The sequence below is a fragment of the Opisthocomus hoazin genome, chromosome 19, assembly GCF_030867145.1.
Source record: "Opisthocomus hoazin isolate bOpiHoa1 chromosome 19, bOpiHoa1.hap1, whole genome shotgun sequence".
NCBI classification, from domain to species: domain Eukaryota; kingdom Metazoa; phylum Chordata; class Aves; order Opisthocomiformes; family Opisthocomidae; genus Opisthocomus; species Opisthocomus hoazin.
The window spans coordinates 12,795,117-12,817,891 of NC_134432.1; the positions used below are offsets into that span (position 1 = coordinate 12,795,117).

Consider the following 22,775-nt stretch of genomic DNA (forward strand, 5'->3'; position numbering starts at 1 on the left):
CGGGCGCGCCCGGCCGCTGCCGCCGGTGCCCGGGCAGGGACCGCCGCATGCCAGCGGCCCCGGCCCCCCCCGCCGCCCTCCCGCGCCTGTCCCATCCCTCCCCCTGCATCGCGCTTTTAAACCGCAGCTGCTGGAGCTAAACCTCCTCTGCGAAAACAGCATTTCCTCCCACGCTCCCCTGAATTGTGGGTAATGTAGTTTGCTTCAGAAAGGGCTTTTTTCCCCTTTCCCCCCCCCCCTTTTTTTTTATTTCATTAAATTTAACTGCAGTGTATTTTGTCCTGGCTTTTCAGATTAAGATTTTCCTCCCCCGGCTGCAGCTTGGTCGAGAAGATTTGCTAAAGCGACGGTCTCCTTTGCAAAACCTGCACCCCCAGGCTGGCCGGGCTGCGGTTCAGGCAACCCGAAGCGCGAAGCTCTCCGTAGCACCCGAGTACTCCAAGGAGTAGCTGCAACAGAGAGGAGCAGCGTCCAAGGCAGCAACAACCTGCGGGAAAGCCGTGAACTCCCGCTTTGGGCAGTTTGAGGAGCGGCGTCGCTGGCTGGCCCTGCTGACCATCAGCCAGCCGCGGGGCCGAGCAGTGGGAGCTGAGCACCGGGTGACCTGCGCGTCCCCAGCGTTTCGGCGATGGCTGCTGGGCGTCGAGCGTCGCGCCTGGTGCGCGTGTCCCTGTGACTTGTTTCTGAATAGGAAACCTGGGGAATGGAGAGGTAAAGATCACTTTGTCGGTGCCGGTTGCGGTGTGGTTACGGCGGGACAGAGCCAAGCAAATGGCTTTCAGCCCTTGGTTAGCTCACGCAGCGCCTGGCGTTTGCGACGCTCTGCGCCCGCTGTCTGCCCTCCGGCAGGTCGGAGGGAGCAGAGCCGCGGGGTGATCGTCGCCAGCGAACACCCCAGGACGAGGGCAGGCAGACGTGCTCCTTGCCAGCCCCTTGGCAAGGGGTGGGAAACCCACGGTATCTTGTTGTGGTTTTGTTCTGCGCGTTTCTCAAAGCATCGGCCGAGTATTGACTTTAAACTCCCCAGTCTCCATGAAGGGCGCGACTGTAGTCACTAGCCCTGCAACAGAGAGAAAAACTAAGAACGCGCTGAAGTCACAAGCAAGCAACTTACTGTCACATAGTACAAGAAAGAATGAAATGAGCAGCTCCAAAGGAAATATCCAGTTGCTTCAGCAGTCTCCAGAAGGTGCTGAAATACTTTGACATTTCCAAGACTCTTTCACACTTTCCAAACAAGCTTGTCACAGTTTCTCAGAGCACTGTGAATCCAGTGAAACTGCGTAGTCTGCAACTCTAGTTTCACTGCAGCTTCAGCCAGGTCTTGCTTCAACTTGGCTGTCTCTGGTGTTCTGGTCAACTAGGAAATTGCATTATCTCACTCTAATTTTAATTAGTTTTTCATCTTCAGCTGGAGTTTTCTTTGGGTGTTGGTGGTGCCTGTCTCCATCGCGCTGCTGGGAGTGATTCAGGCGTTAGCACACTCCACCCCAGAGCGGCTGCATTCAGCCGAGTGCAGAACGGTTCCTGTGCCAGAGAGCACAGTGCTCGCTGATGGAGCTGCTGGAGATGCGAGGCCAAGCTGTGAGAAGTAAGAATTAGGAGTCCCTGCTGATGCTGTGAGTTGCGTTTCCCTCTGACACTCGTTTGATGCACCTCTCCGTGCCTTTCGCAGCACAGCTGTGCTCCGTTCCTGCTGTTGCTTGCCCCAGCATGGTGGCCAGCACTGTGCCTCCGTGTCCTTCCAGCATGTTGTCCAGGCTCACTGCAAGGCAGGGTCTCCCCTTCGCCGTCTGAGCCTCAGCAGATAAGAGCAGCCCACCAGTGGCTAGGCTGTGCTGCACTAATGGGCCTGACTGGCCCTGCTGCGTGGGCTGTAAATGCTGCAGAGTGTTATATTTTATTCTGGCCAAGCTTTCTTTTCCACCCCAAGAAGAATCCCACCCAGGAACGCCGCAGGTTTACTCGCAAGCGCTTTGGCTGCGAGTGCTGTGTCTTGCTCAGCTGCTGCCGGAGGCTGGGACGCACCAAAGCTGCCAGCGAGTTGTGGTGGAAGGAGATGCTGGTGCCCTCCCATCCCACCCACATCTGCAGCGGGGTCTGCATGGCCATGGCTACGTGGGAATTGTGGCCAGAGGTTCCCAGCCTGGGGACTACAGCACCGTGGGCAGGCAGGGGTGGGCAGGCAGGCGGGGAGAGCAGCCGGGGCCGAGCGGGCGCGATGGGTGTGTGGAGCGTGCCAGGTTTGTCCGGCCAGATTTGTCCATCTGGGTGTTCTCCAATGCGCTCGATGACCGGCGTGGATCGGGTGTCAGGCCCGGAATAGCCCCGCCGGAGCACGGAGCCTGTCTACAGGTTTAGCAGGGATATTTATAAACCCCTGCTTTTGTGAGCAGAGCACTTTTGCTCTCAGCTCGCTGCGTCTCTTCCTCCGTGCGTGTGGCGGGACAGCGCTTGGCATGGTCCCAAGTGCGGGGTTCGGGGACACTTGCCCCCCGAGCTGGGTTTCTTTGGCTGGGACTGGTGGTGACAGCCCGCCCGGCTGCAGGACAGACCGCATTGCTTCCCCGGCCCGCTGCGCCTCTGACAGGGGTTCACTGGCACTGTCCCATCCCATGCTGCCCTTCCTCCTCCGTCCCCATCCCGCTGGGGACTCGTGCTGGGGTGCGAGGCTGGATTCCCGCGGGGGGCCGGGGCAGCAATGCGTGTAAGCCAGAGAAATTCCCCCATATCCGTGTCAGCAGAAGAGACAGGCACCAGATTCAATTAACTCCCAGGGCTTTCGCGGTATTTTTTCTCCCCAGTGACAGCTCCTGAGGAACACGCTCAGTCATGGCTCAGCATCCCCGGCACCGGGCCGGACAGGAGCAAGAGAGGAGTCTCCCCGTTTCTGCGGGCTCCCGGCCACCAGAGCTTTAACCCTCTGCTCACAGGCGTTTGCGAGGAGCCCCACACGGCAGCAGCCCTGCGTGGAGCGGGGCGAACAGGGAGGCCGTCCAGCAGCGAGGTGACAGCCGTAGCCCAGTTAAAGCGGTGACGCCGGTTATCTCGCCGGCTGATGGCAGGTGGGCTGAGATTTTCCACATGCCTTGGAGCCGGGCAGCAGGACGAGGGCAGGCAGATAGGGACGAGGCGCTGACTTCCCCGATAGCGTGAGAATGCTGCCGCGCAGCCAGCGATCGGGCGGGAGCTGGTGGGTGTTGGTGATGGGGCAGCCCCTGATGGTACCCGAGCTGGACAGGGTTGTGGTTTACGGGCTGGGTAGGGGTGCCTGAGGAGGGGACGAGCTCTTCCTCCAGCTGGGATCACCATTGCAGGCTAGGGGTAGGTTCCTGGAGGGGGTGATTCAGAAATAAATCCACATCTATTATTTTCCTTTGATTCATTAGGGAGGGGAGCATGAGCGAAGCCCAGGGCCGAGGGCTCCTCAGGACCTCTGGCACTTGCTTGGTGAAGCATTGCCCTCACCTCTGGCCACCTCTGTCCGACGGGCACAGGCTGGGTGCAGACGCGTTGAGAGGGTTCTGAGAACTCTGGATAAAAAGTGCGAAGAAAGTGCAACATTTTTCCTATTATCTTCGAAAGCCAAGAGCCACCTTTCATTTAGCACTTCAGTTCTCCAGTGCGTTTTGGACAAGACTTTTAAAGCCACCTGGGGGCCTGATTCCCAGGGTTACCTGTGCAGATACTGGCCTCTGTAACTGAACGTTTGTGTAGGCAAATGTCACTGGCACCAAGAGACGTGCCTGTTCTGCCCCTCAGTGCAATATTCATCTTCTCCACTTCTCTGTCCACGGGGGATTTCCAGCCTGTTTGCATAGGAATAATCCTGTTTCTTGAGCACGTGGGTGGTGCAGAGCCGCGACAGCCCATTGCCCAGGGGAGGTGACTCGGTGATGGCAGCCCGGGTGGATCTGGCTCAGGCACTGCCGTCCTTCGGGCAGGAGGAGCCGAGACGGATGGTCTCTCGCAGCGGTGCTTGAGGCTTGGATCCAGGCAGCTGCGGTTCAGGGACTGTAGCGAGATGGTTCAGACCTGTGAAGTGGAGATGCAAGCGCAGGCGGGGACGTTCTCAGGTGGTCGGCGGGTGGGAGATGCCTCAGAGGGGCTCACCCCAGCTGCGGCGGGGAGCGGGGAGGCGGGAGGCTGACGGCAGCCGTGCACAGACGAAGCGATGGAGCGCAACGTGCCGTGGCGGGAGGGACGGCAGGTCTTCCCTGTCCTCGGCGGGCGGACTGCCCAGGGCCTGGCACGAGCCTTCCTCCCCACCCCATCCCGCGATGCCCGCTCCCCTGGGGCCGGTACCTGTGCTGCTGATCACAGCCGCAGCTCGGGGACGCGGCACCGCCTGTCACCCGCTCTCAGCGTGGGCTCCGTGATGCCGGGTGACACGGCAGAAACACGTGCGGTATTGAGGCCACGCTCGGCGCTGGGGGATGGGAATTCGTTAGCGGCGCCGTGTCTCTTTTAATCGGGAGGCAGATGCTGCTGCTCCTTGGTCCGGGAGCGGGGTGGGTGATGGCAGCCTCTGCAGGGGTGCGCCCGGAGCGGGGCTGGTGGTGCTTGAAAGGTGTCCAGGCCAGGGAGGGGAAGGTGAGGTCGTGTTTAGGGTGCCCTAGCAGAGGGTGAGATGTTGCAGAACAGACAAGTCGAGAAGATACCCAGGGAGAGCCCCTTGGGGGGAAGCCCCCGAGCAGTGCCCAGCACAGCGGGGTGGCACAGCCCAGCGCCGGAGCCGTGCCAGCTGAGGGTGCTGCCATCTCCCCCAGCCCTGACTCGCCCGTTCTGAAATGCGAATTGTGCTGCAAGAAACTACATTTCCCAGTTTCCCCTGCAGCCCAGGGGAATAAGCAATTGGAAGATTTAAATAGACCAGGCCAGAAGCAACCAACCTTTGGCACGACGCTTTTCCCTCCTCTTCTCCCAATCTATTGGCTATGTAACCTTTTTCTCTGGCACTGGAGTGGCTGCCAAGCCTGGCATTAATTTTCCTTCCAGGCTCGCTAGGCCCACGAAGTAAACAGCCATGTGCATTCCTTACTCTATATTTAACAGCTGCAGTCTGTGCTGGGGGCAACTGCAACAGAGGGGAACCTTTGTGGTTTCCCGAATTCACCGCTCGTGAGGGTGGGAGTCGGGGAAGATCTCTGCAGGGAGAAGAGGAGTTGCTCTCCTTCCCGGTATTTGCAAAGGTTGCGTGAAGAGACTGCAATGCCAGCATCCCAGCCGCGGTCCCGGGCGAGAGACAGGAACAATGTCCTCAACAGGGCTGAGTTCCTCTCCCTGAATCAGCCCTTGAAGGGGAACCAGGAGAGCAGGGGCTCCGGCAGAAAGCAGAGCAGCCAGGCCGGGGCAGCCGGTGCCCAGAACAGCAACCCCAAGGAGCGGAGGCAGTCGCAGCAGCTGCCCGAAGAGGACTGCATGCAGCTCAACCCCTCCTTCAAAGGAATCGCCTTCAACTCCCTCCTAGCCATCGATATCTGCATGTCCAAGAGGCTGGGAGTGTGTGCCAACAGGGCGTCCTCCTGGGGCGGTGCCCGCTCCATGATCAACCTCCTGGGGATAACGGGGCATGGGATCCCCTGGATCGCCGGCACCCTCATCTGCCTGGTGAAGAGCAGCACGCTGGCAGGCCAAGAGGTCCTCATGAACCTGCTGCTAGGTGAGTGGCAAAGCTCCCTCCCCGCCGGGAAAGCCCAGCCCTGGTTGCACTGGGACTCCTCCTCCACCTGCTCCCAGCCACCGGTGCGGGCAGCAAGCAGAGAGGGACCCTTAGGGTGAATGCTGCGCTGACGGGCCGTCTCGGTGCTGGGTGCCATGGGTGATGGATGTAGCAAAAAGTTTGAGAGAGGTGTAGTAATCCTGGCAGCTGGTGACACCCATGGAGTAGGCGCAGGTCCCCGGTCCTGCATGGGGCAGGGTTGTCCATTCAGAGCAAGGAAGTGTCTGGGATGTGCAGGTGGATGCCAGCAGCAACGTCTTGTGTTTAATCTATGGTCATCTGCCTTGGTGGTTTGATAGGTGGGGAAAACAAAGATTTTAATATTTGATACCTGGATCAATTCCTGAGGATATCCTTGAGAAAAAAGATTTCCATCCCCTCACCACCTCCTTGAACAGACCCTGGCTCCACGTCTGGGCTGCCGCGTGATGGAGTCCTGTCTCTGTCCCTGCTGCTGTTTGATCTCGCATCCTCCTTCCCATGAGGACCCTTCTTGCTGCTGTCCCCATTTCCATGCCCTAATTTGACCCAGAGGCTGTACAGACGGGCTGGGATCTTTCTGTCTCTCCTGCTAGTCCTTTCTTGCCTGGTGGTCGGCGTCCTTGTTTCTGGAGGTTGGGATGTGTTAAAGGAGTTGCGTTCTCACTTGAGAAGGGCCCATCCCACCCGTGTGGACCAATGTCCTGCCAGTCACAGGGCTGAGCTCTAGGCGTGACTTGCCTTAGATCCTGGCCCCAACCCACCCTGGCCATGTCTACGTGAGGACCTTGCTCTTCTTGCTCTTCTGCCTTTGGCATGGGACCCAGTTATCATATTTTTCCTTATGACTAATTACTATCTCTTCTGGCTGTGATCCACCCTACTGCTTCACCCTCCCCCAAAAAAACAGCAGTCGGAGCTCCTGCTTTTGGTTGGTAAGAGAAATTGAAAACACTGGATTTAGGCCTTTGCTTCTCAGGGAGCCTTTTGGGGGACCATAGGGGTGTTTTATTTCAGATGCACCTCAGGAGAGGGACATCCTGTATGCAGGGGCTGACTGCGATGCAATATGGGCTCTGCAACATGGCCCCAGGATTTTTTTTCACAAGTTCATCCTTTGGAGAGGGCAAAGATTGCACCAAATTGGCTTGAAAAGTACAGTGGTAGCTGCCTTTTCTCCCTTCTGCCTTTGAAAGAGACTGTCCTCGTGCTGTGACATCTAATGAAGGGAGGCCATCGCGGGGAAGAAGCCAGAATAGCATTGGCGTGATGTAGAGCCCGCCAACGTCAGCAGTTCTTCCAGGGGCTCCTCAGTGTGCTGGGTCAACCTCTCGCTGAGAAAAGAAGCTCCTTTTAAAAGGGCATTAGGATGAAATAGTAGGTGACTAACATCAAGCAGCACAGTTTCCAGATATCTCTTGACCCAAGAGCCTTTGACGGTTTTGGAGCCTGAAAACTGACCTGTTCGACTCCAACATATTTGAGATCCTTATAAGCAGCTAATGCCACCTTTGGCTTAAAAACAAGAAAGGTTTTTTCACCCTTCTGTTGCCATGTGAGGAGGCCAAATGCAAAGCCACCTCCGGGTTGCGTTGAAGCTTTGAGTATCAGATGGTGGCTAGGAGAGCTCAGCCCTGCACCACAACCTGTGTCTCCGGGTCTCCTGAGCTCAAATGTGGTGCCCGGGGACATCTCAGGGGGGTTCTGAAGTCTTGCTTGCTTGCCTATACACACTGCTGCCATCCCTCTTCTCTGCCTGCCAAGAAAGAAAATGGTTAAATTGTGTAAAGGACTAGTTCACAATGTGACTTGACAGCTCCATAGGTCTGGCAGCCTCCGAAGAGCTCCACTTTGCCCTCTGAGTAGAGAACACTGACTGGTGGGACTGACTAAGGTGCCCTCAGCCTCTCTTGTCAGAGCTTCCTCAGCAGGACTTGTGCCACCCCACAGAGCAGGTCTGCGTGGCGTGGCCTTGGTTTGATATTTAAGATTGCAGTCAGGAGCTCCAAATACCCGAGGAGCTGCTGCCATGATACCTGCATTGCTGATGGAGGAAGGAGTCTGGCTGGGGAGCGTGGGGCTGGTGGCCCTGGACAGATCCCATGAGCGGTGGGGTCGCATGAGTAGGTCGGAAGGGTATGGCATGACTGCGGCGTCTGGCATCCATGGTCCCTCTCGCTGCTGTTTTCCTGTGGATCAAATCCATCAGGATATGGTGTAAAGCCCTGCTGGGTAGGGACAGGTTGAAGGGAAGGGAACCTCCTCATGCTTTCCCTGGTCTCCTGGGGAAAGGGAAGCAGGGAAGTTGGGGTTGTCTATGGTCCCCCTTCCTTACCTCCCCTGGCTCTCCTCCCTTCCCCCTGCTTGCTGAGAGTTTGATACATCAAGCAGAATTTCTGATGCAGTCTCTGGGCAGGGAGCCAGCCCATCATAGAGCACTTGTTTAGGATTTGCAATCAGGCTTTCAAGGCAAGGAGACAGGAGACTGCTGAAACGGGACTGGGAACCTGGCAGAAGCACCACTGCAGATGGAGGGGGGGCCCTGCGACTGAGGAGCCCTTGGCAGGAGCTTTGCCAACACACGCGGGAGCATCTCGGGTGAGGGGGTCTGACCCTGGAATGCTCCATCCATCCCAACTGCAGATGTTGATTAGCAACCCCAAGCAATGTTTTCCCTCCATGTTTGTCATCTGTGATGGAATTTATTGATTCTCCTTCTCGTCACAATCTTTTCCAGTGAATGCCAAACAGCCAGAGAAGCACGCTCGCAGCCTGTTACTGAAAAGATGGGAAGAAATCAGGTATCTGTGCCCGCTGTAAAAATCCTGCTGCCAGAATGTGCTTTCAGGAAGACTATCTCAGCATTCCCAGCCCTGGCTGTTGAAGAGTCAAGAAGAAAGTCTGCACCCCCCAGCCAAATTGAGAAAATCATAACTCAGGAAACCCCCCAGTTTTAGAGTTCATTTTATTGGTCTGCCGGTGCTGGAACTTTTAGGACGGTTCAAAATTTCTCTGCAATCACAAGGATTTCATGAAAACCGAGGTGCTTAGAGAATCGTTTGAACCTTGCAGTCGGGCTTGCAGGAGGAAACCAGATATAAAGCTTTCACTAGAATTCCCAGATCTGCTTCGGAACCAGACAGAAACTCCATTAAACCCCAGGGAAGCAGTACCTCGGTTTCTGGTTCTGATCCATCTGATGAGGGTGTGGATCCAAATTTAGTGATTCATTGACTGCAAAGCCAGCAAAGAACATTTGGATCATTGATCTAACCCATGGCAAAATACAGGCTGAAGCACATCCCTTAATTTATTCCTGTTCAATTTTTTAAGGGAAAAAACCCAAACACTCAATCTGATGTACAATTACAAGCGAGGGTGAACTTGTCAGAACCATTTCTGTATTAAGTGGTAGGGATTGTCACAAGCGCCTTGCTTTTAGTTTGACTCTTCCCTTCGTTGCATCTGCATACCCTTGTCTCTTCAGCTGAATAGCTCTTGCAGCCACCATCTCTTCTGCCTTTCAAGATTTTGGATAGCGCTCAAGTCATTTCTTCACCTCTTATTTATTAAGCTAAACAGATTGATCTCTTTAGACTGGTGGTCTTAACAGGTCCAGGCACCTTCTTACTGCGATGGGGATGGAATATGGTCATCTACCCACAGTGGTCACTCCGGTGAAGTCCACCTGTTGTGTTTAGTGGCAAATCACCACCTTGTGTAGGTATCTGCAGTCCAGCCATGTGCCTTTGCTGTCGGAAGGGATCTGCTTGGTTAACCCTGGCACATAAAATATGTATTTGTGCTCAGTTTGAAATACCAGCCATTAACTGGTTCTGGTCTGGTCATGGCTTTCTGGAATAGGTATTCCGATTAGGAGAAGAGAAAGCCCTCATCTTCTCTCTGCTTGCTGTCTCAGTGACACAGGTCCCGGTCCTCATCCATCACCAGCTGGCTCTGCACCCCGCTTCCGAGGGGCAGGCTGGCTCTGTGGTGCTGTCACTAAGCATTTGTCGCCGTTGAGTAAAGCAGTGCTGCAGGGGTGGACGTATCATCGCGAGCAGCGTGGTGGGCTGAGGATGGGTGAGGAGGGGAGCCCAGGGTCACTTCTCCACTCCTGAATGTCAGGAGGAAGGCAGTTCTTGCTCTCTCCAGCTTTCTCCCTGGATACTGACCTAGCTTTAGTCTGGCCGGGAACCAAGCCATGATATTTTGAGGCATAGTCCCCTGCTGACTTGTGACTTTATCCTGAGCCATATATATATTTATTTAAAAAAAATAAGACATAAAAAACCATATATATGGCCAGGACTCTGCAGTCCCACCCCGGCAGCTTCCAAGCAAGACCAGGTTGGCAGGAAAGTGGTAGGTTAGGAAGAAAAGAGAATGAGAAATGCCTTCACCAGGCCCCTCGAGACCCTGCTGACCTGGCTCTGACAGTGCAGAGGGGCTTCAGGTATTGTCATGCTTTTCTTTGGAGTTCGTGTGGTGAGAATCCAGATAGTACAGCCCGTTGCTGGTTAAGGTCACCGAGTAGGTTAAACGCCCAGGCGCTGCAGACAAGCTCATCATCGAGCCCCGAGGCTCAACAGCCCGGACTCAGCAGAGAGGCTGGGGAGTTGCACGGCAGATGGATCTGTACGCAGCAGGGCTTGCTAAGCCGAGAGCCCCAGAGGTGTTTTGGGGCCAGATGTGTCTATTTTTTCTCCGTTCATTTCCCCATTGTGAGGCTGGGGATTTTCAGAGCTAGGCGGGGCGGATGAGGCTTCGGCAGGGAAGGGGGGAGCAGCTCGGGAGCTGGCACCCTGCGTGAACCATCCCCTCCTTGGAAAACCTGGCACGTGGAGGAGGTTCAGCCCCTGTCCTGCTCCCCTCCCAGCCCTGCCAGAGCCCACTGAGATCTCAGCACATCTGCCCAGAGAGGTGGAAATGTTTAAATGTCAAGTATCGCAGCATGACTGACCCATGGTGGGTGCCAGGCAGAGTGAACAATGCAGATGCCCACTCCCTGCATCCAGCATCTAGACACGGGTCCAGCCTGGCATTAAATATTCCTCTTCATCACAGCAGGCTGCCAATCTGCCTCTTGCTGTCCTGCCCAGGTACAGCAGTTAAAGTCCCCGGTCCTTTGGTGAGTGCTGTCCTCAGCCTTCATCCCCTCGCAGCTGATGAGCTCAGGCATCTCTGAACAGCAAGCGATGCCCAGCTCTCCCAGCTTCCCTGCCCCCCTTCCCTTCCTCACCTGCTTCCTCTATAGCAAATGTATACGGTGCGCTGCAGGGCACTGCAGTGTCCCTTCAGATAAAGGACAGTCAGTGACAGACCGGGCTGGAGCGGGGTGGGGGGGTATTTCCAGGGACCTGCACAGGGTCTCCATCAGCCCCGTGGTCTGACCAGCCCCGTGGTACTGGGCAGCATCGAGGAGCTCAGGCCCCGGCCAGCTGCTTGGTGCTGAGGATGCTGCGAGCCCTGCAGCCGTCAGCGTGCAGCCCTTGGGGAAACCGCAGTCAGCTGAAATCCAACCCTCGCGCGGAGCGAGCGGGCGAAATGTTCCAGAGCCTGAATGCAGAGTGAAAGAGAAAAGAAGTGCGAGGGTTGTTGAATGGGAAGAGAGGGAATAAACACGGCAAATGAGTCATCCTTATGTCTGTCACTCCGGCAACAGCTTCCCAGTGCCCCTGCCTGGAGCTCAAAGGGGACAGTAGCTGTTTTGCTCGGGCAGAGCCAGCGCTGCCGGAGAAGCTGAGCCAGGCTGTGGCCCAAAGGGAGATCCCGAGAAATGGGTGAGCGTGTTTGCATCTAATGTGCCTTGACAGGAGCAGTGGTTGGGAAGAGGAACGTGGAGGAGCGTTGGGCAGCGAGGTGAGTCACTGGGAGGAGCGGTGGGCAGGGAGAGCCCATCGGGTATCCTGCTCCGGGCCAGGCTTGGTGGAGGATGGGGATGGGAGAGGGGAATCAGATGAACTGTCTCTTTTTCATCCCTTTGGTAGCAAGTGCGGTGCTTTCACTGGGAATGCAGTTCTGGTCTCACTCTCCATCTCCATCTATCCAGGGATGCTGTCAGACCTAACTGATCCGGCTCTTTAATGCACCATGAGATGTCGTGGTCATCAGCCCTCTGAGCGCCACAGAATCAGCCCCAATTTTGTTTTGCCAGTTTGCCTTATTGAAGGCAGCGGGGTGTAAACACAAGCCTGAGCAGTGCCGAGTCCGAGCGAGGAGCCCAGCCTTTGTGGGCTGGGAGATGCTGTTGGTCATCAGCCCAAGGCAGTTTTCTTCCTCCAGCTTGTCCCGTGCGCTGCCGTCGTGCTTGAGCGTGGTTCTGGGATGTGCTGGTGATACCTGCGCTGCTGCCATCGCATACAGGGGCTTTGCGAGCTGTCGGAGCCCTGCGGGGAGGCAGCTGAGCTGTCCTGGGGGCTGCTCAGCTCATTTTCCCCATCAGCACGAGCCCTCCCCTCTGTGCTCACCCTCTCACCCGCGTCTCGTCCCCAGGCCGTGCAGACCCCAGTGAGGCAGCCCCACTCAGTAATTGATGTTGAGATACAAATTGCCCAGCTCCCAGGGCGCAGCATTTCCAAGAGGAGATCTCCAAGCAGCCTGTGGTTGCCCTCGAGGCTGTTTCTAATCATCTAGGATGTAGCGGGACTATTTTTAGTTGTTGGGGTTTTTTTTTTACATTAATTGCACAATGCTGCTCGCCACCATTTTTTCACCTTCTCGTGGCCACTTACCTCACTCTGCTGCTTGTCAGCCAAAAAATAACCTCCCCCTAAAACGCCACAGTGTCTGATTCATTGGGTTTTCAACGTGGCGTGCCATCTGTGCCTTTTGTCAGCTCTTACACCTCATAGTACCACATTTGGGGAAGAAAATGGAGTCGAGGAGTTCAATTCCAGAGGAGTGGAGCTCTTCCAGCTGCCACCAGCTCCACCGGAGAGAGGGTGAAGATGCTTTTGAAGCCTCCAGCTTTCCTTCGTGTCAACTAGTCAAGGCTGCAAACAGCTCATTTTCCAGGTCAGGGAGCCTGATGCCTGCGGGAGATTTGGGAAGTTCAGAAGCGGTAGTATGGGGCATGTAAGTATTTAAAAAAAAAAAAGGAAACAGAAATTCTAATTGTGAGCAAAAGGAGCTGTTTCCTGGGAATGGTGACGTTTGCCCAGGGTTCGCTCCTGAGGGGGGTTGGCTAATCTGGGAAATACAGGACCTTCAAAGCCAGCCGTGCCTCTGCGCGTGGCCGGGGTGGCTGTGGTGCCATCTCCTCAGGGTTGGTGTGGTCTCCAGCACAGTGGGACCCGGGTCAGAGCAGGCCGCAGGCTCTGAAGCCCAGGCAATGAGTTATTCCCAGCTTGTCTCTGCTTTAAAAGGGTCCTGGGGCTGGGCAGAGGGGGTTGTCCGACGTCCTCTGTCCTAAGGCTTGGGTGCTTCCTGAGCTCTCAGGTTGGGCTCGCTCCTTGTTCCTTGGCATTTACCTCCCGCTTTTCCTCTCCCCGGTGCTCAGTCGTGGCACTGGGAGGCTGAGTCCAGCTTGTGACTCCAGTTCTGATCCCGATCTCGCAGGCTGGGCTCTGGAGAGCTGCCTCGTCTCGTCCCAGCAGCCCCCAGCGCGTGAAGCCATGTGAATCATGGCTGCAGGAGCAGACGAGGCCAAGGGCTTTTTTGGCTTTCTCCTTTTTTCCTCCCTCCCCCTGCCCCTAGCACTGCACCCAGGTTGTTTTTCAGCTGCGGTTTTGATAACATGTTTATGTAAACAGCTCAGCTGGAATCTGCCTCCGTCCCTGGAGATGCCGCCTGGCTCCGACCTGGGGCAGGCGATGGCCCCGGGGGTGCTCACCCCACCCTCAGCCTCTTTCAGCCCCCCCTCGTGAGGGATGGCAGCAGAGATGGCACCTCGGGCGCTGGGATAGAAAGGACCTTATGGGGACGGGGGACGTCCAACCATTTCGACTTCCTTTAAATACCAGCTTTGGGGTTTGGCTTGGTTCTGCTGCAGCGATGCTCCAGGTTCGTCCTTGTGCCCTGACTGCGCAGGGCTCGCCTCTCCTCTCGTCTCCACTCTTAATGGGCTCCTAATGTTTGGTGGTAGGAGCAAGACAGATAATTGTTTTCCTTTTCTTATTAATAGATATAAAATGTCTGCCCGGGGGGGCTCACTTTCAGCTCATTTACTGTGCATCTGATGCCAGATGTTGGCTATTTACAATACCAAGGTGATCTCTGATGCTAAAATTGTCGCAGGCAGACGAGACTTGCTCTTTGGGTTTGCGCTTTCAGGGAGGTTTGGATGTTAATAGAGCTTTTTTGCGATCGGGTGGTTTTGCAGTGGAAATCTGAAGGATTGTTTCCCTTAACAGCCAGGTCAAAGGGGAAATTCTGGAGATTTTTCAGAAAAATGTGGAAGGAGCGATGGGCAAGAGCTAGTCCTTGTTTTGCTCTTTTAAATCCAGTGCTGCCTGTGTTTTAAATCCAGTGCTGCCTGTGTTTTAAATCCAGTGCTACCTGGATCCGGGGGAAGAGCAGGATGAAAAAATGCTTAAAATTAAAATTTCTTGCTCCTCGCGTCGCACCCCTGGGCCAGGTGGCACTCTGCCATCTCCGCGACGCTCTGACAGCCCCGTCCGTCTCCAGAGAGCAGCGTTGTGCAGGTGTGGGCTGGGAAATCAGCACCAGGCTCCCTTCTGCGGCATCTCCCAGGGCTGTATTTCCTCCAGCCTCGACTCCTGTCGGCCTGAGGGATTTGCACGTCTCCGCGTTGGGGACAGGAGAAGGGCACACCGAAGGTGACGATGCCGGTTTGCAGGTGGCTGGGGCTGCACAAGACGAAGGGGCTTCGGATGCGGCCGCTTCGGTAGCCGGCAGGCACCTTTCTGGGTGCACAGACACCCACCAAGGAAGCGTAGAAGAAAGTGAACCCCTTGGCTGGGTAATGCTGGCGTGGATGTCCTCGCCTGAGGAGGGAGGATTTGGTTTGCACTGAGGGGAGAAAGCAAGCGAGCCAAAGTCCAGGTGGGTGTGTGGGTCAGGGAGCTGCGTGGAACAGGACCCGGCCGGGGCTGCTGAGCGTCGGCACCGTGTGCATCGGTTTGGGAAGGATGGGCCGTCGGCAGCGGTGCCGGCAGCGGTGCTGCCTGCTGATTCACGCCGGCAGGAGAGGGCAGGGGCACAGCGCAGCTCCCTGGGGCTTTGCAGGGGCTCTGCTGAGACCCAGGGCGGTGGGACCCCCCCCGTGCCTCGGGGTCTGGGGCAGGGCAGGCGGCTGGGGCTCTTTCAGAAAGAAGTTGCTTCATGGAAGGAACAGAAAGCGCAGGGGGAAGTGACAGAAAAAGCACCAGATGGAGGGATCTTTGTGTTTTTTTCTTTTAACGGCAAATTAACCCCCGGTTTTAATGCTGTCAAGCCTTCAGATCTCGAAATGTGGGCAAACGAGGCTTTCTGTGCATCATTTGACGAAAATCAAACCTAGCAGTACGGAAGGCCCGTTTTATTCACCTTCTGAATGAAAGGATGATTAAAACAGCTCTTTGGCTTGTTCTCCATGCCCTGAACACCTCCATGCATACATGCCTGCATCCCTCAAGTTGCCCCAACATCACCTTTGACGGTAAGAAAACTCTTGTAAGTGCAAAGTACTGACGGACAGTGGTGACCACCACGTGTTGCTAAAGCACACGACATTTGTGCTGTTGATCTACGGGCAGGACTGGTGGGCAATGGTCTGTAGTCGGTATATTGAACACTGTGGGGGCCATTGGGGATCCTCTGGGGTGCCCAGACTGGTTCCTGAGTCCTGGCTGGGCTCCTCAGCAATGCAAGAAGCTGCTGACTTCAGCAGGAGCAGCTCAGGCCAGAGCCTTCTGTTGGCAGCGCTGGGGCATCGTCTCCCTGAAATGAATGCGCGAGGCTGAGCTCCTGAGATTGCGTCCCAGAGCTGCGTCTCTCGCCCAGCTCCTGTCCGGGGTGAGATGGGACCGGTGGGCAGTGCAGCCGATGAGCTCTGAAAATCGGCTCCTGAAGCACTTTGCTGAGTTGGGGCCACGGGAGGTCACCTTGGTTGGGTGAGGAGCCGGGCAGGAGGTGATTTAGGAAGCCCAGCATGAGCAGAGCCCGGTAATGGCCGGCAGCCCCAGCGCTTCGTTACCCTTGGCGGCTGCAAGCCGTGCTGACGGCATTCGGTGAGTGGCTGCTCCGGGGCTCTGCAGCCTGTGTTTGAAAGGCCTCCCTCCACTTCTCCCACCCAACCAGCCCCTTAAAACAATCTCAGCAAATTTTAAAGTCAGAGAACTGCTCTGCTCAAACAGCATCAGGGTTCCCCGCCGCGGGCTGCAGCCTGGCCCCTGCTCTCTCCCCGTCTGCCGGTCCCTTTGGTCAGGTTCTGTGCAGAGTCCCTGGCTGTCCTGGTCCTCCTAAGCCCATCGCTACTGCTACAGGGCCAGTGTCGTGACCAGCCTCCTGTCCCTCTGCCACCTGGACCCTCACTGCCGTGTTTCAGATGCCACCTGGGAACCTTTCCTTCATGTCAGCCTCCCACTGCTGCTTGTCTTTGAGCTGGAGTCCCGCTGCTGCCTGTGCCACCGTTCCCACTGGTGAGGAGCTGGTGCCCAGACCTTTTCCTCTGCTCCTTCTCCCCTCCACAGCTCTGAGAGCTCAGGAGTGGCTCAGGCAGGACCTGGGAGGCAGGAGGTCCAGGGAGGTCCTGCTGTCCGCCATCACCACGCAGGATGCTCTGCAGATGGGGAAGAAAAACAGCGCTGCCGTAAGGAGCGAGGTTGGCCAGGATAAATGTCAGCTCCTTCCCCAAGCGATGCCGAGGTGGCATGCTGCGGGAGATGGGCGAGCAGAGCCACCGTGACAGCTCCTCGCTTCCCAGCTCTGCCGGGAGCCAAGCAGGCAGGAGGAGCTGCCTGCCTCCGATGTGCCGTCTCATTTCCCGTCCCCGCCGCGCTCCCATCCACCCTCCTGAAGCCTCGTCAGCTCTCAGGGAACGGTCTTTATCAGGGCCCGGGAACCAGGCAATCGGCCCCTCGCATTGCTGCCGAGGGAGCAGGCTCTGCTCGCGATGGTATTTATTTCCTTGTCATTGCTGCGAGGAGCTGAAATCAGCACTCTGACTAATTAGGAGGGCTGGGGAAAAGCAGATGAGGGCATTAAAGCAAAATAAAATCAATGCTAGGAAATAGAAATGACGGTACCTGTTGGCTGGGGTAAAGAGGGTGGGATGAAGAGGAGGATGATGAAGACAAGTGCTGATGAGTTTCGCTCCTGAAGCAGTTAGGGAAGAAAGGCCATTTGGTGTTGACACCCGTGGCAAAAGCCCGTTTTCTTAATTGTGTGGCTTTTCCCTTGGCTGGCTGTCTCTTAATGCTCTTTTCTTAGTGAAATCTGCCAGTGCAGTGTGGTCCCGCTGGCTGGGTCTGGGCTGGAGGGGGTGGTGGGCTTGGGAGAGGACAAGGAATGGCACCAGAAGGTGCTGTGGGGCACCGTTCCTCCCCCCAGCCGCTCACTGCAGCCTGGTCACCCGAGCACAGAGCCACCCTGGCAGGGCTACGTCCTTGATGCATGAGGTTTCTAAAGCGTGGGGCAGAGGACAGAAACAGACACCCAGCCCGGTGGTTTGAGGGCCAAAAAAGGTTTAATTTTAGCTTTGCCAGTTGCTCTCTTCCTCCCCAGGTGGGTCGCTTGCCTCTGCGGTTTGGGTTTCTCCTCTGTGAGGAGGTGATAATGGTACTTCTTCATGGGTGAACTGGGAGGGTTAATTAACATTTGGGTGGTGAGCTGAGGATGAGGGAGGTTGCGTGCAGCTGAACCATGGACACCTGGCTAGAACTGAATCCAAACCTTTATTTAAAGACAGTGACAGTCCTTCAATGTTTTGCCTTGAAAATTGGCCTTGACTCTGTTTCTGTCTGTGACCTTTCCCTCCTCTTCTCTCCTTTTGCAGCCCTGCTCCTGGACATCATGATTGTGGCTGGTTTGCAGAAGCTGGCCAAGCGGAAGGGGCCGTACGACGTTAACCCTGGCTTGTTGGACTACCTGACCATGGACACCTACGCATTTCCAGCCGGGCACGCCAGCCGAGCGGCCATGCTCTCCAAGTTCTTCCTCAACCACCTGGTCTTGGCCATCCCTCTCCGGATCCTGCTGGTCCTCTGGGCCCTCTGCGTGGGCTTTTCCCGTGTCATGATCGGACGACACCACATCACAGATGTCCTGTCTGGCTTTGTTTTTGGCTACTTACAGTTCAGGCTGGTGGAGTTGATATGGATGTCTTCCAACACGTGTCAGATGTTGATATCCATCTGGTGAACACTGGGTACTTGTCGCCTTTCCACTGGAAACTAGCAGATACTTTAAAAGTCTCCCTCCCAGTATTTTCTACATGTTGTTTGTTGGAAGCAGTTGTAGCTTCCACAAGTAGTGGCGTTTTTTAATGTTGCTTCCCCACCTGGAGGAAAAAAAAGGGTTCTTGCAATGGACTGGGTTTTAGCAATCAAGGGCCATGCCTGTGTTTTGGCCATATTCTCAAACTGTGTTTGGACAGCAACCTAATTAAGCTTTACGGGTGACAGAAATGAGCTACATGTCTGCTTAGTTTGGGTGGTTCACATCGGCACCTTGCTATGTCCTCAGGATGGGCAGCACCTGAGATCTTTCTGAGAACATGTTCGTTAACTTTTTTGAGGCTAAATGATTTTGGCCACAGTGCTTTTTCTTTTTGTAAGCCCAGCAGTTGTGTCTTGTACAGAGTCAGGACACTGCTGGCACTTCACAGATAATAAATAATCATAAAAATCCTGCCCTGTTTGGTTCTTATCATGAGGGAAGGGACAAAAGACAGTTCAGTGTAGCTTTGAGATACGCGTACAACTTGGAGCAGGTCCTGCAGTCTTGCTGACTGACGGGACGCAAGTGATCACTTCAGGGGTTTGCTTTGGGTGGGATGGACCTAGATGGGTGCTCAGGCCGCTGAAGGTGGTGAGCTGAAGCTGTCCTTTTGTCTGCTGTTCAAAACTGTGCTCCGTGAGGGTGGTGGAGGGGGTTTTGGTCTGGTAAGGGACAAATACAAGTTGCCCTTTTTCATCCTAGTAGGGAGCGATTGGCTAGGCAGTGTCTTGGATCGTGGTGATTTTGCAAAGCAGGTCTATATACACAGCAAAGAGTCTTTTTCATCTCTTCATGGCCGTGATTTTATAATTATGCCAGATGATGCTCTAGATGGGAATTTCCAAGGTAAGTCTCTTACAGCATTGACTGCTTGCTGGTACACCCAGCCATGCTGGTGAGCTCGCGGGCAGGGAGGCAGCACTGCCCCTGCCCCCTGCCCCTGCTCGCTTGGCTGTAGCCTCCGAACAGAGGGAAACGCTGAACGTTTCTGTGCCTCACCCAGTGTGAAATGAGGAGAGTGCTCCTGACCTTCCTTGGTTGCAAGGCTGAGCTGACTGACGCCTGTGAACCGGCCTGAGATTACTGAATATGGGGTTTGATGCCCAGACAAGGTGGTGTTGCTTCCATTATGGACAAGTGGCCACCTTGAAACCTGGCTGATCTTCACCCAGGTGATGGCCATCCTCAGTGTGGTGTCTCTGAAACAGATCACCCCTCATGACTGTCTAAGAAAATCCCACGTTTTGCACAGAATCTTCCAGTTCTCTGTGGCTTTTCTGTCTTTAGAAGAGAGTTTGCTGTTTGGCAGGTGATGGACACTACCAGACTCAGCACCTTCCCTGGCTGGGTGCATCCTGCAGAATGAAGGGGTCCCGTCGTCCCTGTCCTCCTGTCTAGCCCAAGTGAGCAAAATGCAGCTGGCTTGCAAGGCCGGGGAGAAACCAGCTAGGTCTTGTGCTGTCATCTGTCCCTGCGTGTTGGGGAGCCTCGTCCTACAGGGCTGGGGAGAAGGAGACGTTCAGATAATGACTGTTGCAAGCTGGTAACATTTGTTGCTTTTTGATAATTAGTACGAAAAGAATCTAAACAGCAAATCTATCGCTGGCACGGGTCTCCAGCTGGGATATCAGCGCAGAGCCCTGGGAGCCGCTGCCTTCCCGTGCTGCCAGCTCCAAGGATGGAACAGAAGCGTGGTGAGAAGGGCAACCGTGTCCTCTAGAGATGAGCCTCCCGCAGAGCTCCCCGGGGCTGGGCTATGTGGGGGTCCCTGGGGAAGGGCTGTCACGGAGTGTGTTCAGGAAAGGGGAGAGCTCGGGGTCTTGCTGGTTATCCCCGGAGGCTGGCGGGTTGGTGCAGCTGCAGGCAGAGCAGCGAGGGGTGGTTGGTGCTGCCCCACTCCCCTGCTGCTGCTTGTTTGACCGGGGAGTGCTGCTGCGGGTGGGAGCAGAGATGTGCTACTGCGCCTGGCCTCTGCCAGGGTTTTTTCTTTGCCAGCCTCCTTCCCCTGCACAGACTTACGTGAAGGAGCAAGCTACGCTGCATGCTCTTTCTTCCAGGCGTTATTACACTTGGCAGAGTGTGTCCTCAGCCCTAGGCAGGATGGAGGCACGTTACTGCAGCTCTGATGGTGTGTGTATGCACCTATGTGTAGCTGGAGATGGTGGATACCTGAAGAGGCAGGGAGCAGGGGAAGATTTTGCCCTGATTGCTTTGTGGGAAGCTCTCACTTTGTAGCTCTAGGTTTTGTGGAACCTTTGCAAACAGGCTGGATGCATCTACAGCCATGTCGCTGGGTCCGGGTTTCCTTGCGCTTGTGTTGTGTTCTTCTGGTACATCCAGGATGGCGTTGGAGGAGTTACTCCTCGTCTTTGCTGGTGTAATCAGGAGAGCGTGGCCTGGAGAAGCTGCCATGGTGGGTATCATCAGCTGAGTCGGTCTCATCCCAGCATGTGGTTGCAAAGCAAGGCAGGAGAGCAGGGAGAGGTGAGCTGCAGTGACTCACCACGGTAAGCTGGGGTTTGCAGGACAGGGCTCGCTCCCACACGAGGTTTCTCCTGGGAGCCTTCCTCCTCGGCACCCCCTCACTCCCCCAGCGCTGCAGTGCCCAGAGCACGGGAGCCCCAGTCCTCGCGTGCTCGCTGGAGGGAGGGTTTGGGGAGAGGCCCCCCAAAGGTGAGCAGGGATCTGAGCACAAGAGGCACCAGGAAAGGCCGAGCAGAGCCTTGCCAAGGCTGTGCCCGGCCCTCCCGGCAAGGCAAGCGGCACGGCACCATGCGGCATCCCTCATCCCTCTCTCCTGGCTGCCTCCATTGCTGAAGGTGACGCTGAGAAACAACCAGCATCGAGGGTACTGCTCAGAAACAGCCGGCATCGCTGCACAAAAACCAGCTTCTGTCTCTATAGCAACAGCGAGGGCTGGCGGTACCCGCCGTGGGGCTGCCTGGCCCATGTCCCGTGTCCCTGTCACCCACCAAGCAGGACAGGCTGTGGCTGGGTTAGCTGTTAGCTGCTGGGGGGAGGCAGGAGACCCCCAGCCCAGCTGCCCCGGGGACGCAGCTGCGTGGGTCGGGGCACACGGGGAGCGGTGACAGGACAACCCAGCTCTTCCATCGACAAGGTACAATCTGTGGGGACTGTCCCCAGCTTTCAGTCGGAGCAGCACTGCCCCGTCCGTCCCACTGCAGGCTGTGCCGAGGGGCCAGGAGGCAGCGTGGGGAGGGATTCAGCCCCATGTGCTGCACTCACAGACATCCAGGGCCGGATCCTGGAAGTTTTCGCTCAGAGGCAAAGAGGGCACAGCAGCACAAGGGAAAGGCCAATCTCCCTGGGCTTGGACTTCAGCTCTGTGCAGATGCCAGCTGCCTTCCAGCCCTCAGTCGCCACTTGCGAGGAGGAGCGTGGACGCAGTGTGCCCGTCCCTAAAGCCCTGCAGCCTGAGGAGGGTTTTCTCCCCCCTCAGAGGCTATTAGAGAGATGGGGCTGGGTCTCAGCCCTGGCAGTGCTGCTGGACCATGGGCTCCTGTGTGACGTACTGGAGATAGCACCCAGTTGTGCACCCCACTGGCCCCACGCTTAGCGGTGGCTGTAAGAAACACCAGTGATCTTGCAGGCGCGTGTTACTCGTAAGCCAGCGGCTGAGGCCAGTAACTTTTGTGCCTCATTCTCCACTTCCCCGGAGCTCGTGTTGGTGCTCGCACAGGGGTTTGGCCCCAGCTGTCCTGGGCGAGCTGAGCAGGACGCTGGGTGGCTCTGTGCAGATGCCCACCATGGCCATGTGGCTGTGGGGAAGCAAAGGGCCAAGTGGTTTGAGCTCCTTCAGGGTAGCCCAGCAATGTCAGTGAGCATTTTCCCTGAGCCTTCGGATCCCCAGATTCAGCCACGTCGGGCTCAGTGTGAGGCTCGGGGAGGAGTGGTCCTTCCCAAGCTGGGGCACCTCTCCATCCCAGAAGGAAAGAACAAGCCTGACCGTGGCTTCTTCTGCCTTTCAGTTCGTCCAACAGATGATTTAAGGAAATGCCCCAGAGGAGGGAAGTGCAGCGCGTGGGTTCAGGGGCTGCTGCCATGCACGCATGGGTCTCTGCAGCCAGGAGAGTCCCAGGCTGTGGTGGCCGTGATTCCATTTGTGATTCTGCTGTGTACAGTGAACGGCCCCTCCTCCCCTCACCCTAATGCTGATTATGCCCAGCAGTGAAAAGAGATTTTTTTTTTTTAAAAAAAAGGGTGCCACTGCAAGTAGCAAATCTGGATTATGTCTTTGGGCATATGTGGGAATCACGGCTGTGGTGTTTAGTCCCCCCACTCCCCAACCTAAGCTGGTGTTTTATTCCAATGAGCTGTTTTGTAGGTTTGTGGCTGGGGCTGTGCTGAAATGAAGGTGGAATAGAACCTTTCCCGCATCAGGGCTGCGCTGCCCTCCCTGCCGTGGGGTTGCCAGGGCGTTGCTCTCTGCTGTCCCCCAGGAAAGGGGAGACTCAGGCCCCGTGTCCCCCTGGGACAAGGCAGCCGACGGGGAGGGAAGCGTGGGCGCTGGCTGGCGCCCAGAGAGCAGGCTGGTGGATCAGAGGCCTCGGGGGAATTAGGAAGGCTGTTACGCAAGGTCTCCCTGAGGTAGCACAGGTGTGGCTCCAGCTCGCCTCATGCTGGGTTTTCCACAGACTCCTTTCTGGGACTCAAAGGTTTCTCCTCAGTGAGG

At 56.1% G+C, this 22,775-nt stretch overlaps 1 protein-coding gene across 2 annotated transcripts; it reads left to right on the plus strand.

Annotated features, from left to right (window-relative positions):
• The first annotated feature begins 4,656 nt into the window (after window positions 1-4,656).
• On the plus strand, window positions 4,657-18,493 carry PLPP7 (phospholipid phosphatase 7 (inactive)). Of its 2 annotated transcripts, XM_075439795.1 has the most exons (3): window positions 4,657-5,662; window positions 8,439-8,502; window positions 17,640-17,810. In XM_075439795.1, exons 1-3 carry the CDS (start codon window positions 5,212-5,214, stop codon window positions 17,710-17,712), a joined length of 588 nt encoding a protein of 195 aa, XP_075295910.1. In that variant the 5' UTR covers window positions 4,657-5,211; the 3' UTR covers window positions 17,713-17,810. The 2 variants fall into 2 exon arrangements, with proteins under 2 accessions (XP_075295910.1, XP_009932585.1); XM_009934283.2 differs by lacking the exon at window positions 8,439-8,502 and having other exon boundaries at window positions 4,672-5,662; window positions 17,640-18,493.
• Window positions 18,494-22,775: the final 4,282 nt, after the last annotated feature.

What these genes read in the sequence shown, in the direction of transcription:
- PLPP7 (XM_009934283.2), top strand. Translation starts at nt 5,212, where the DNA reads ATGCCAGCATCCCAGCCGCGGTCCCGGGCGAGAGACAGGAACAATGTC. An exon ending in CCTCATGAACCTGCTGCTAG is followed by an intron (nt 5,663 to 17,639) that starts GTGAGTGGCAAA and finishes CTCCTTTTGCAG; the next exon opens with CCCTGCTCCTGGACATCATG.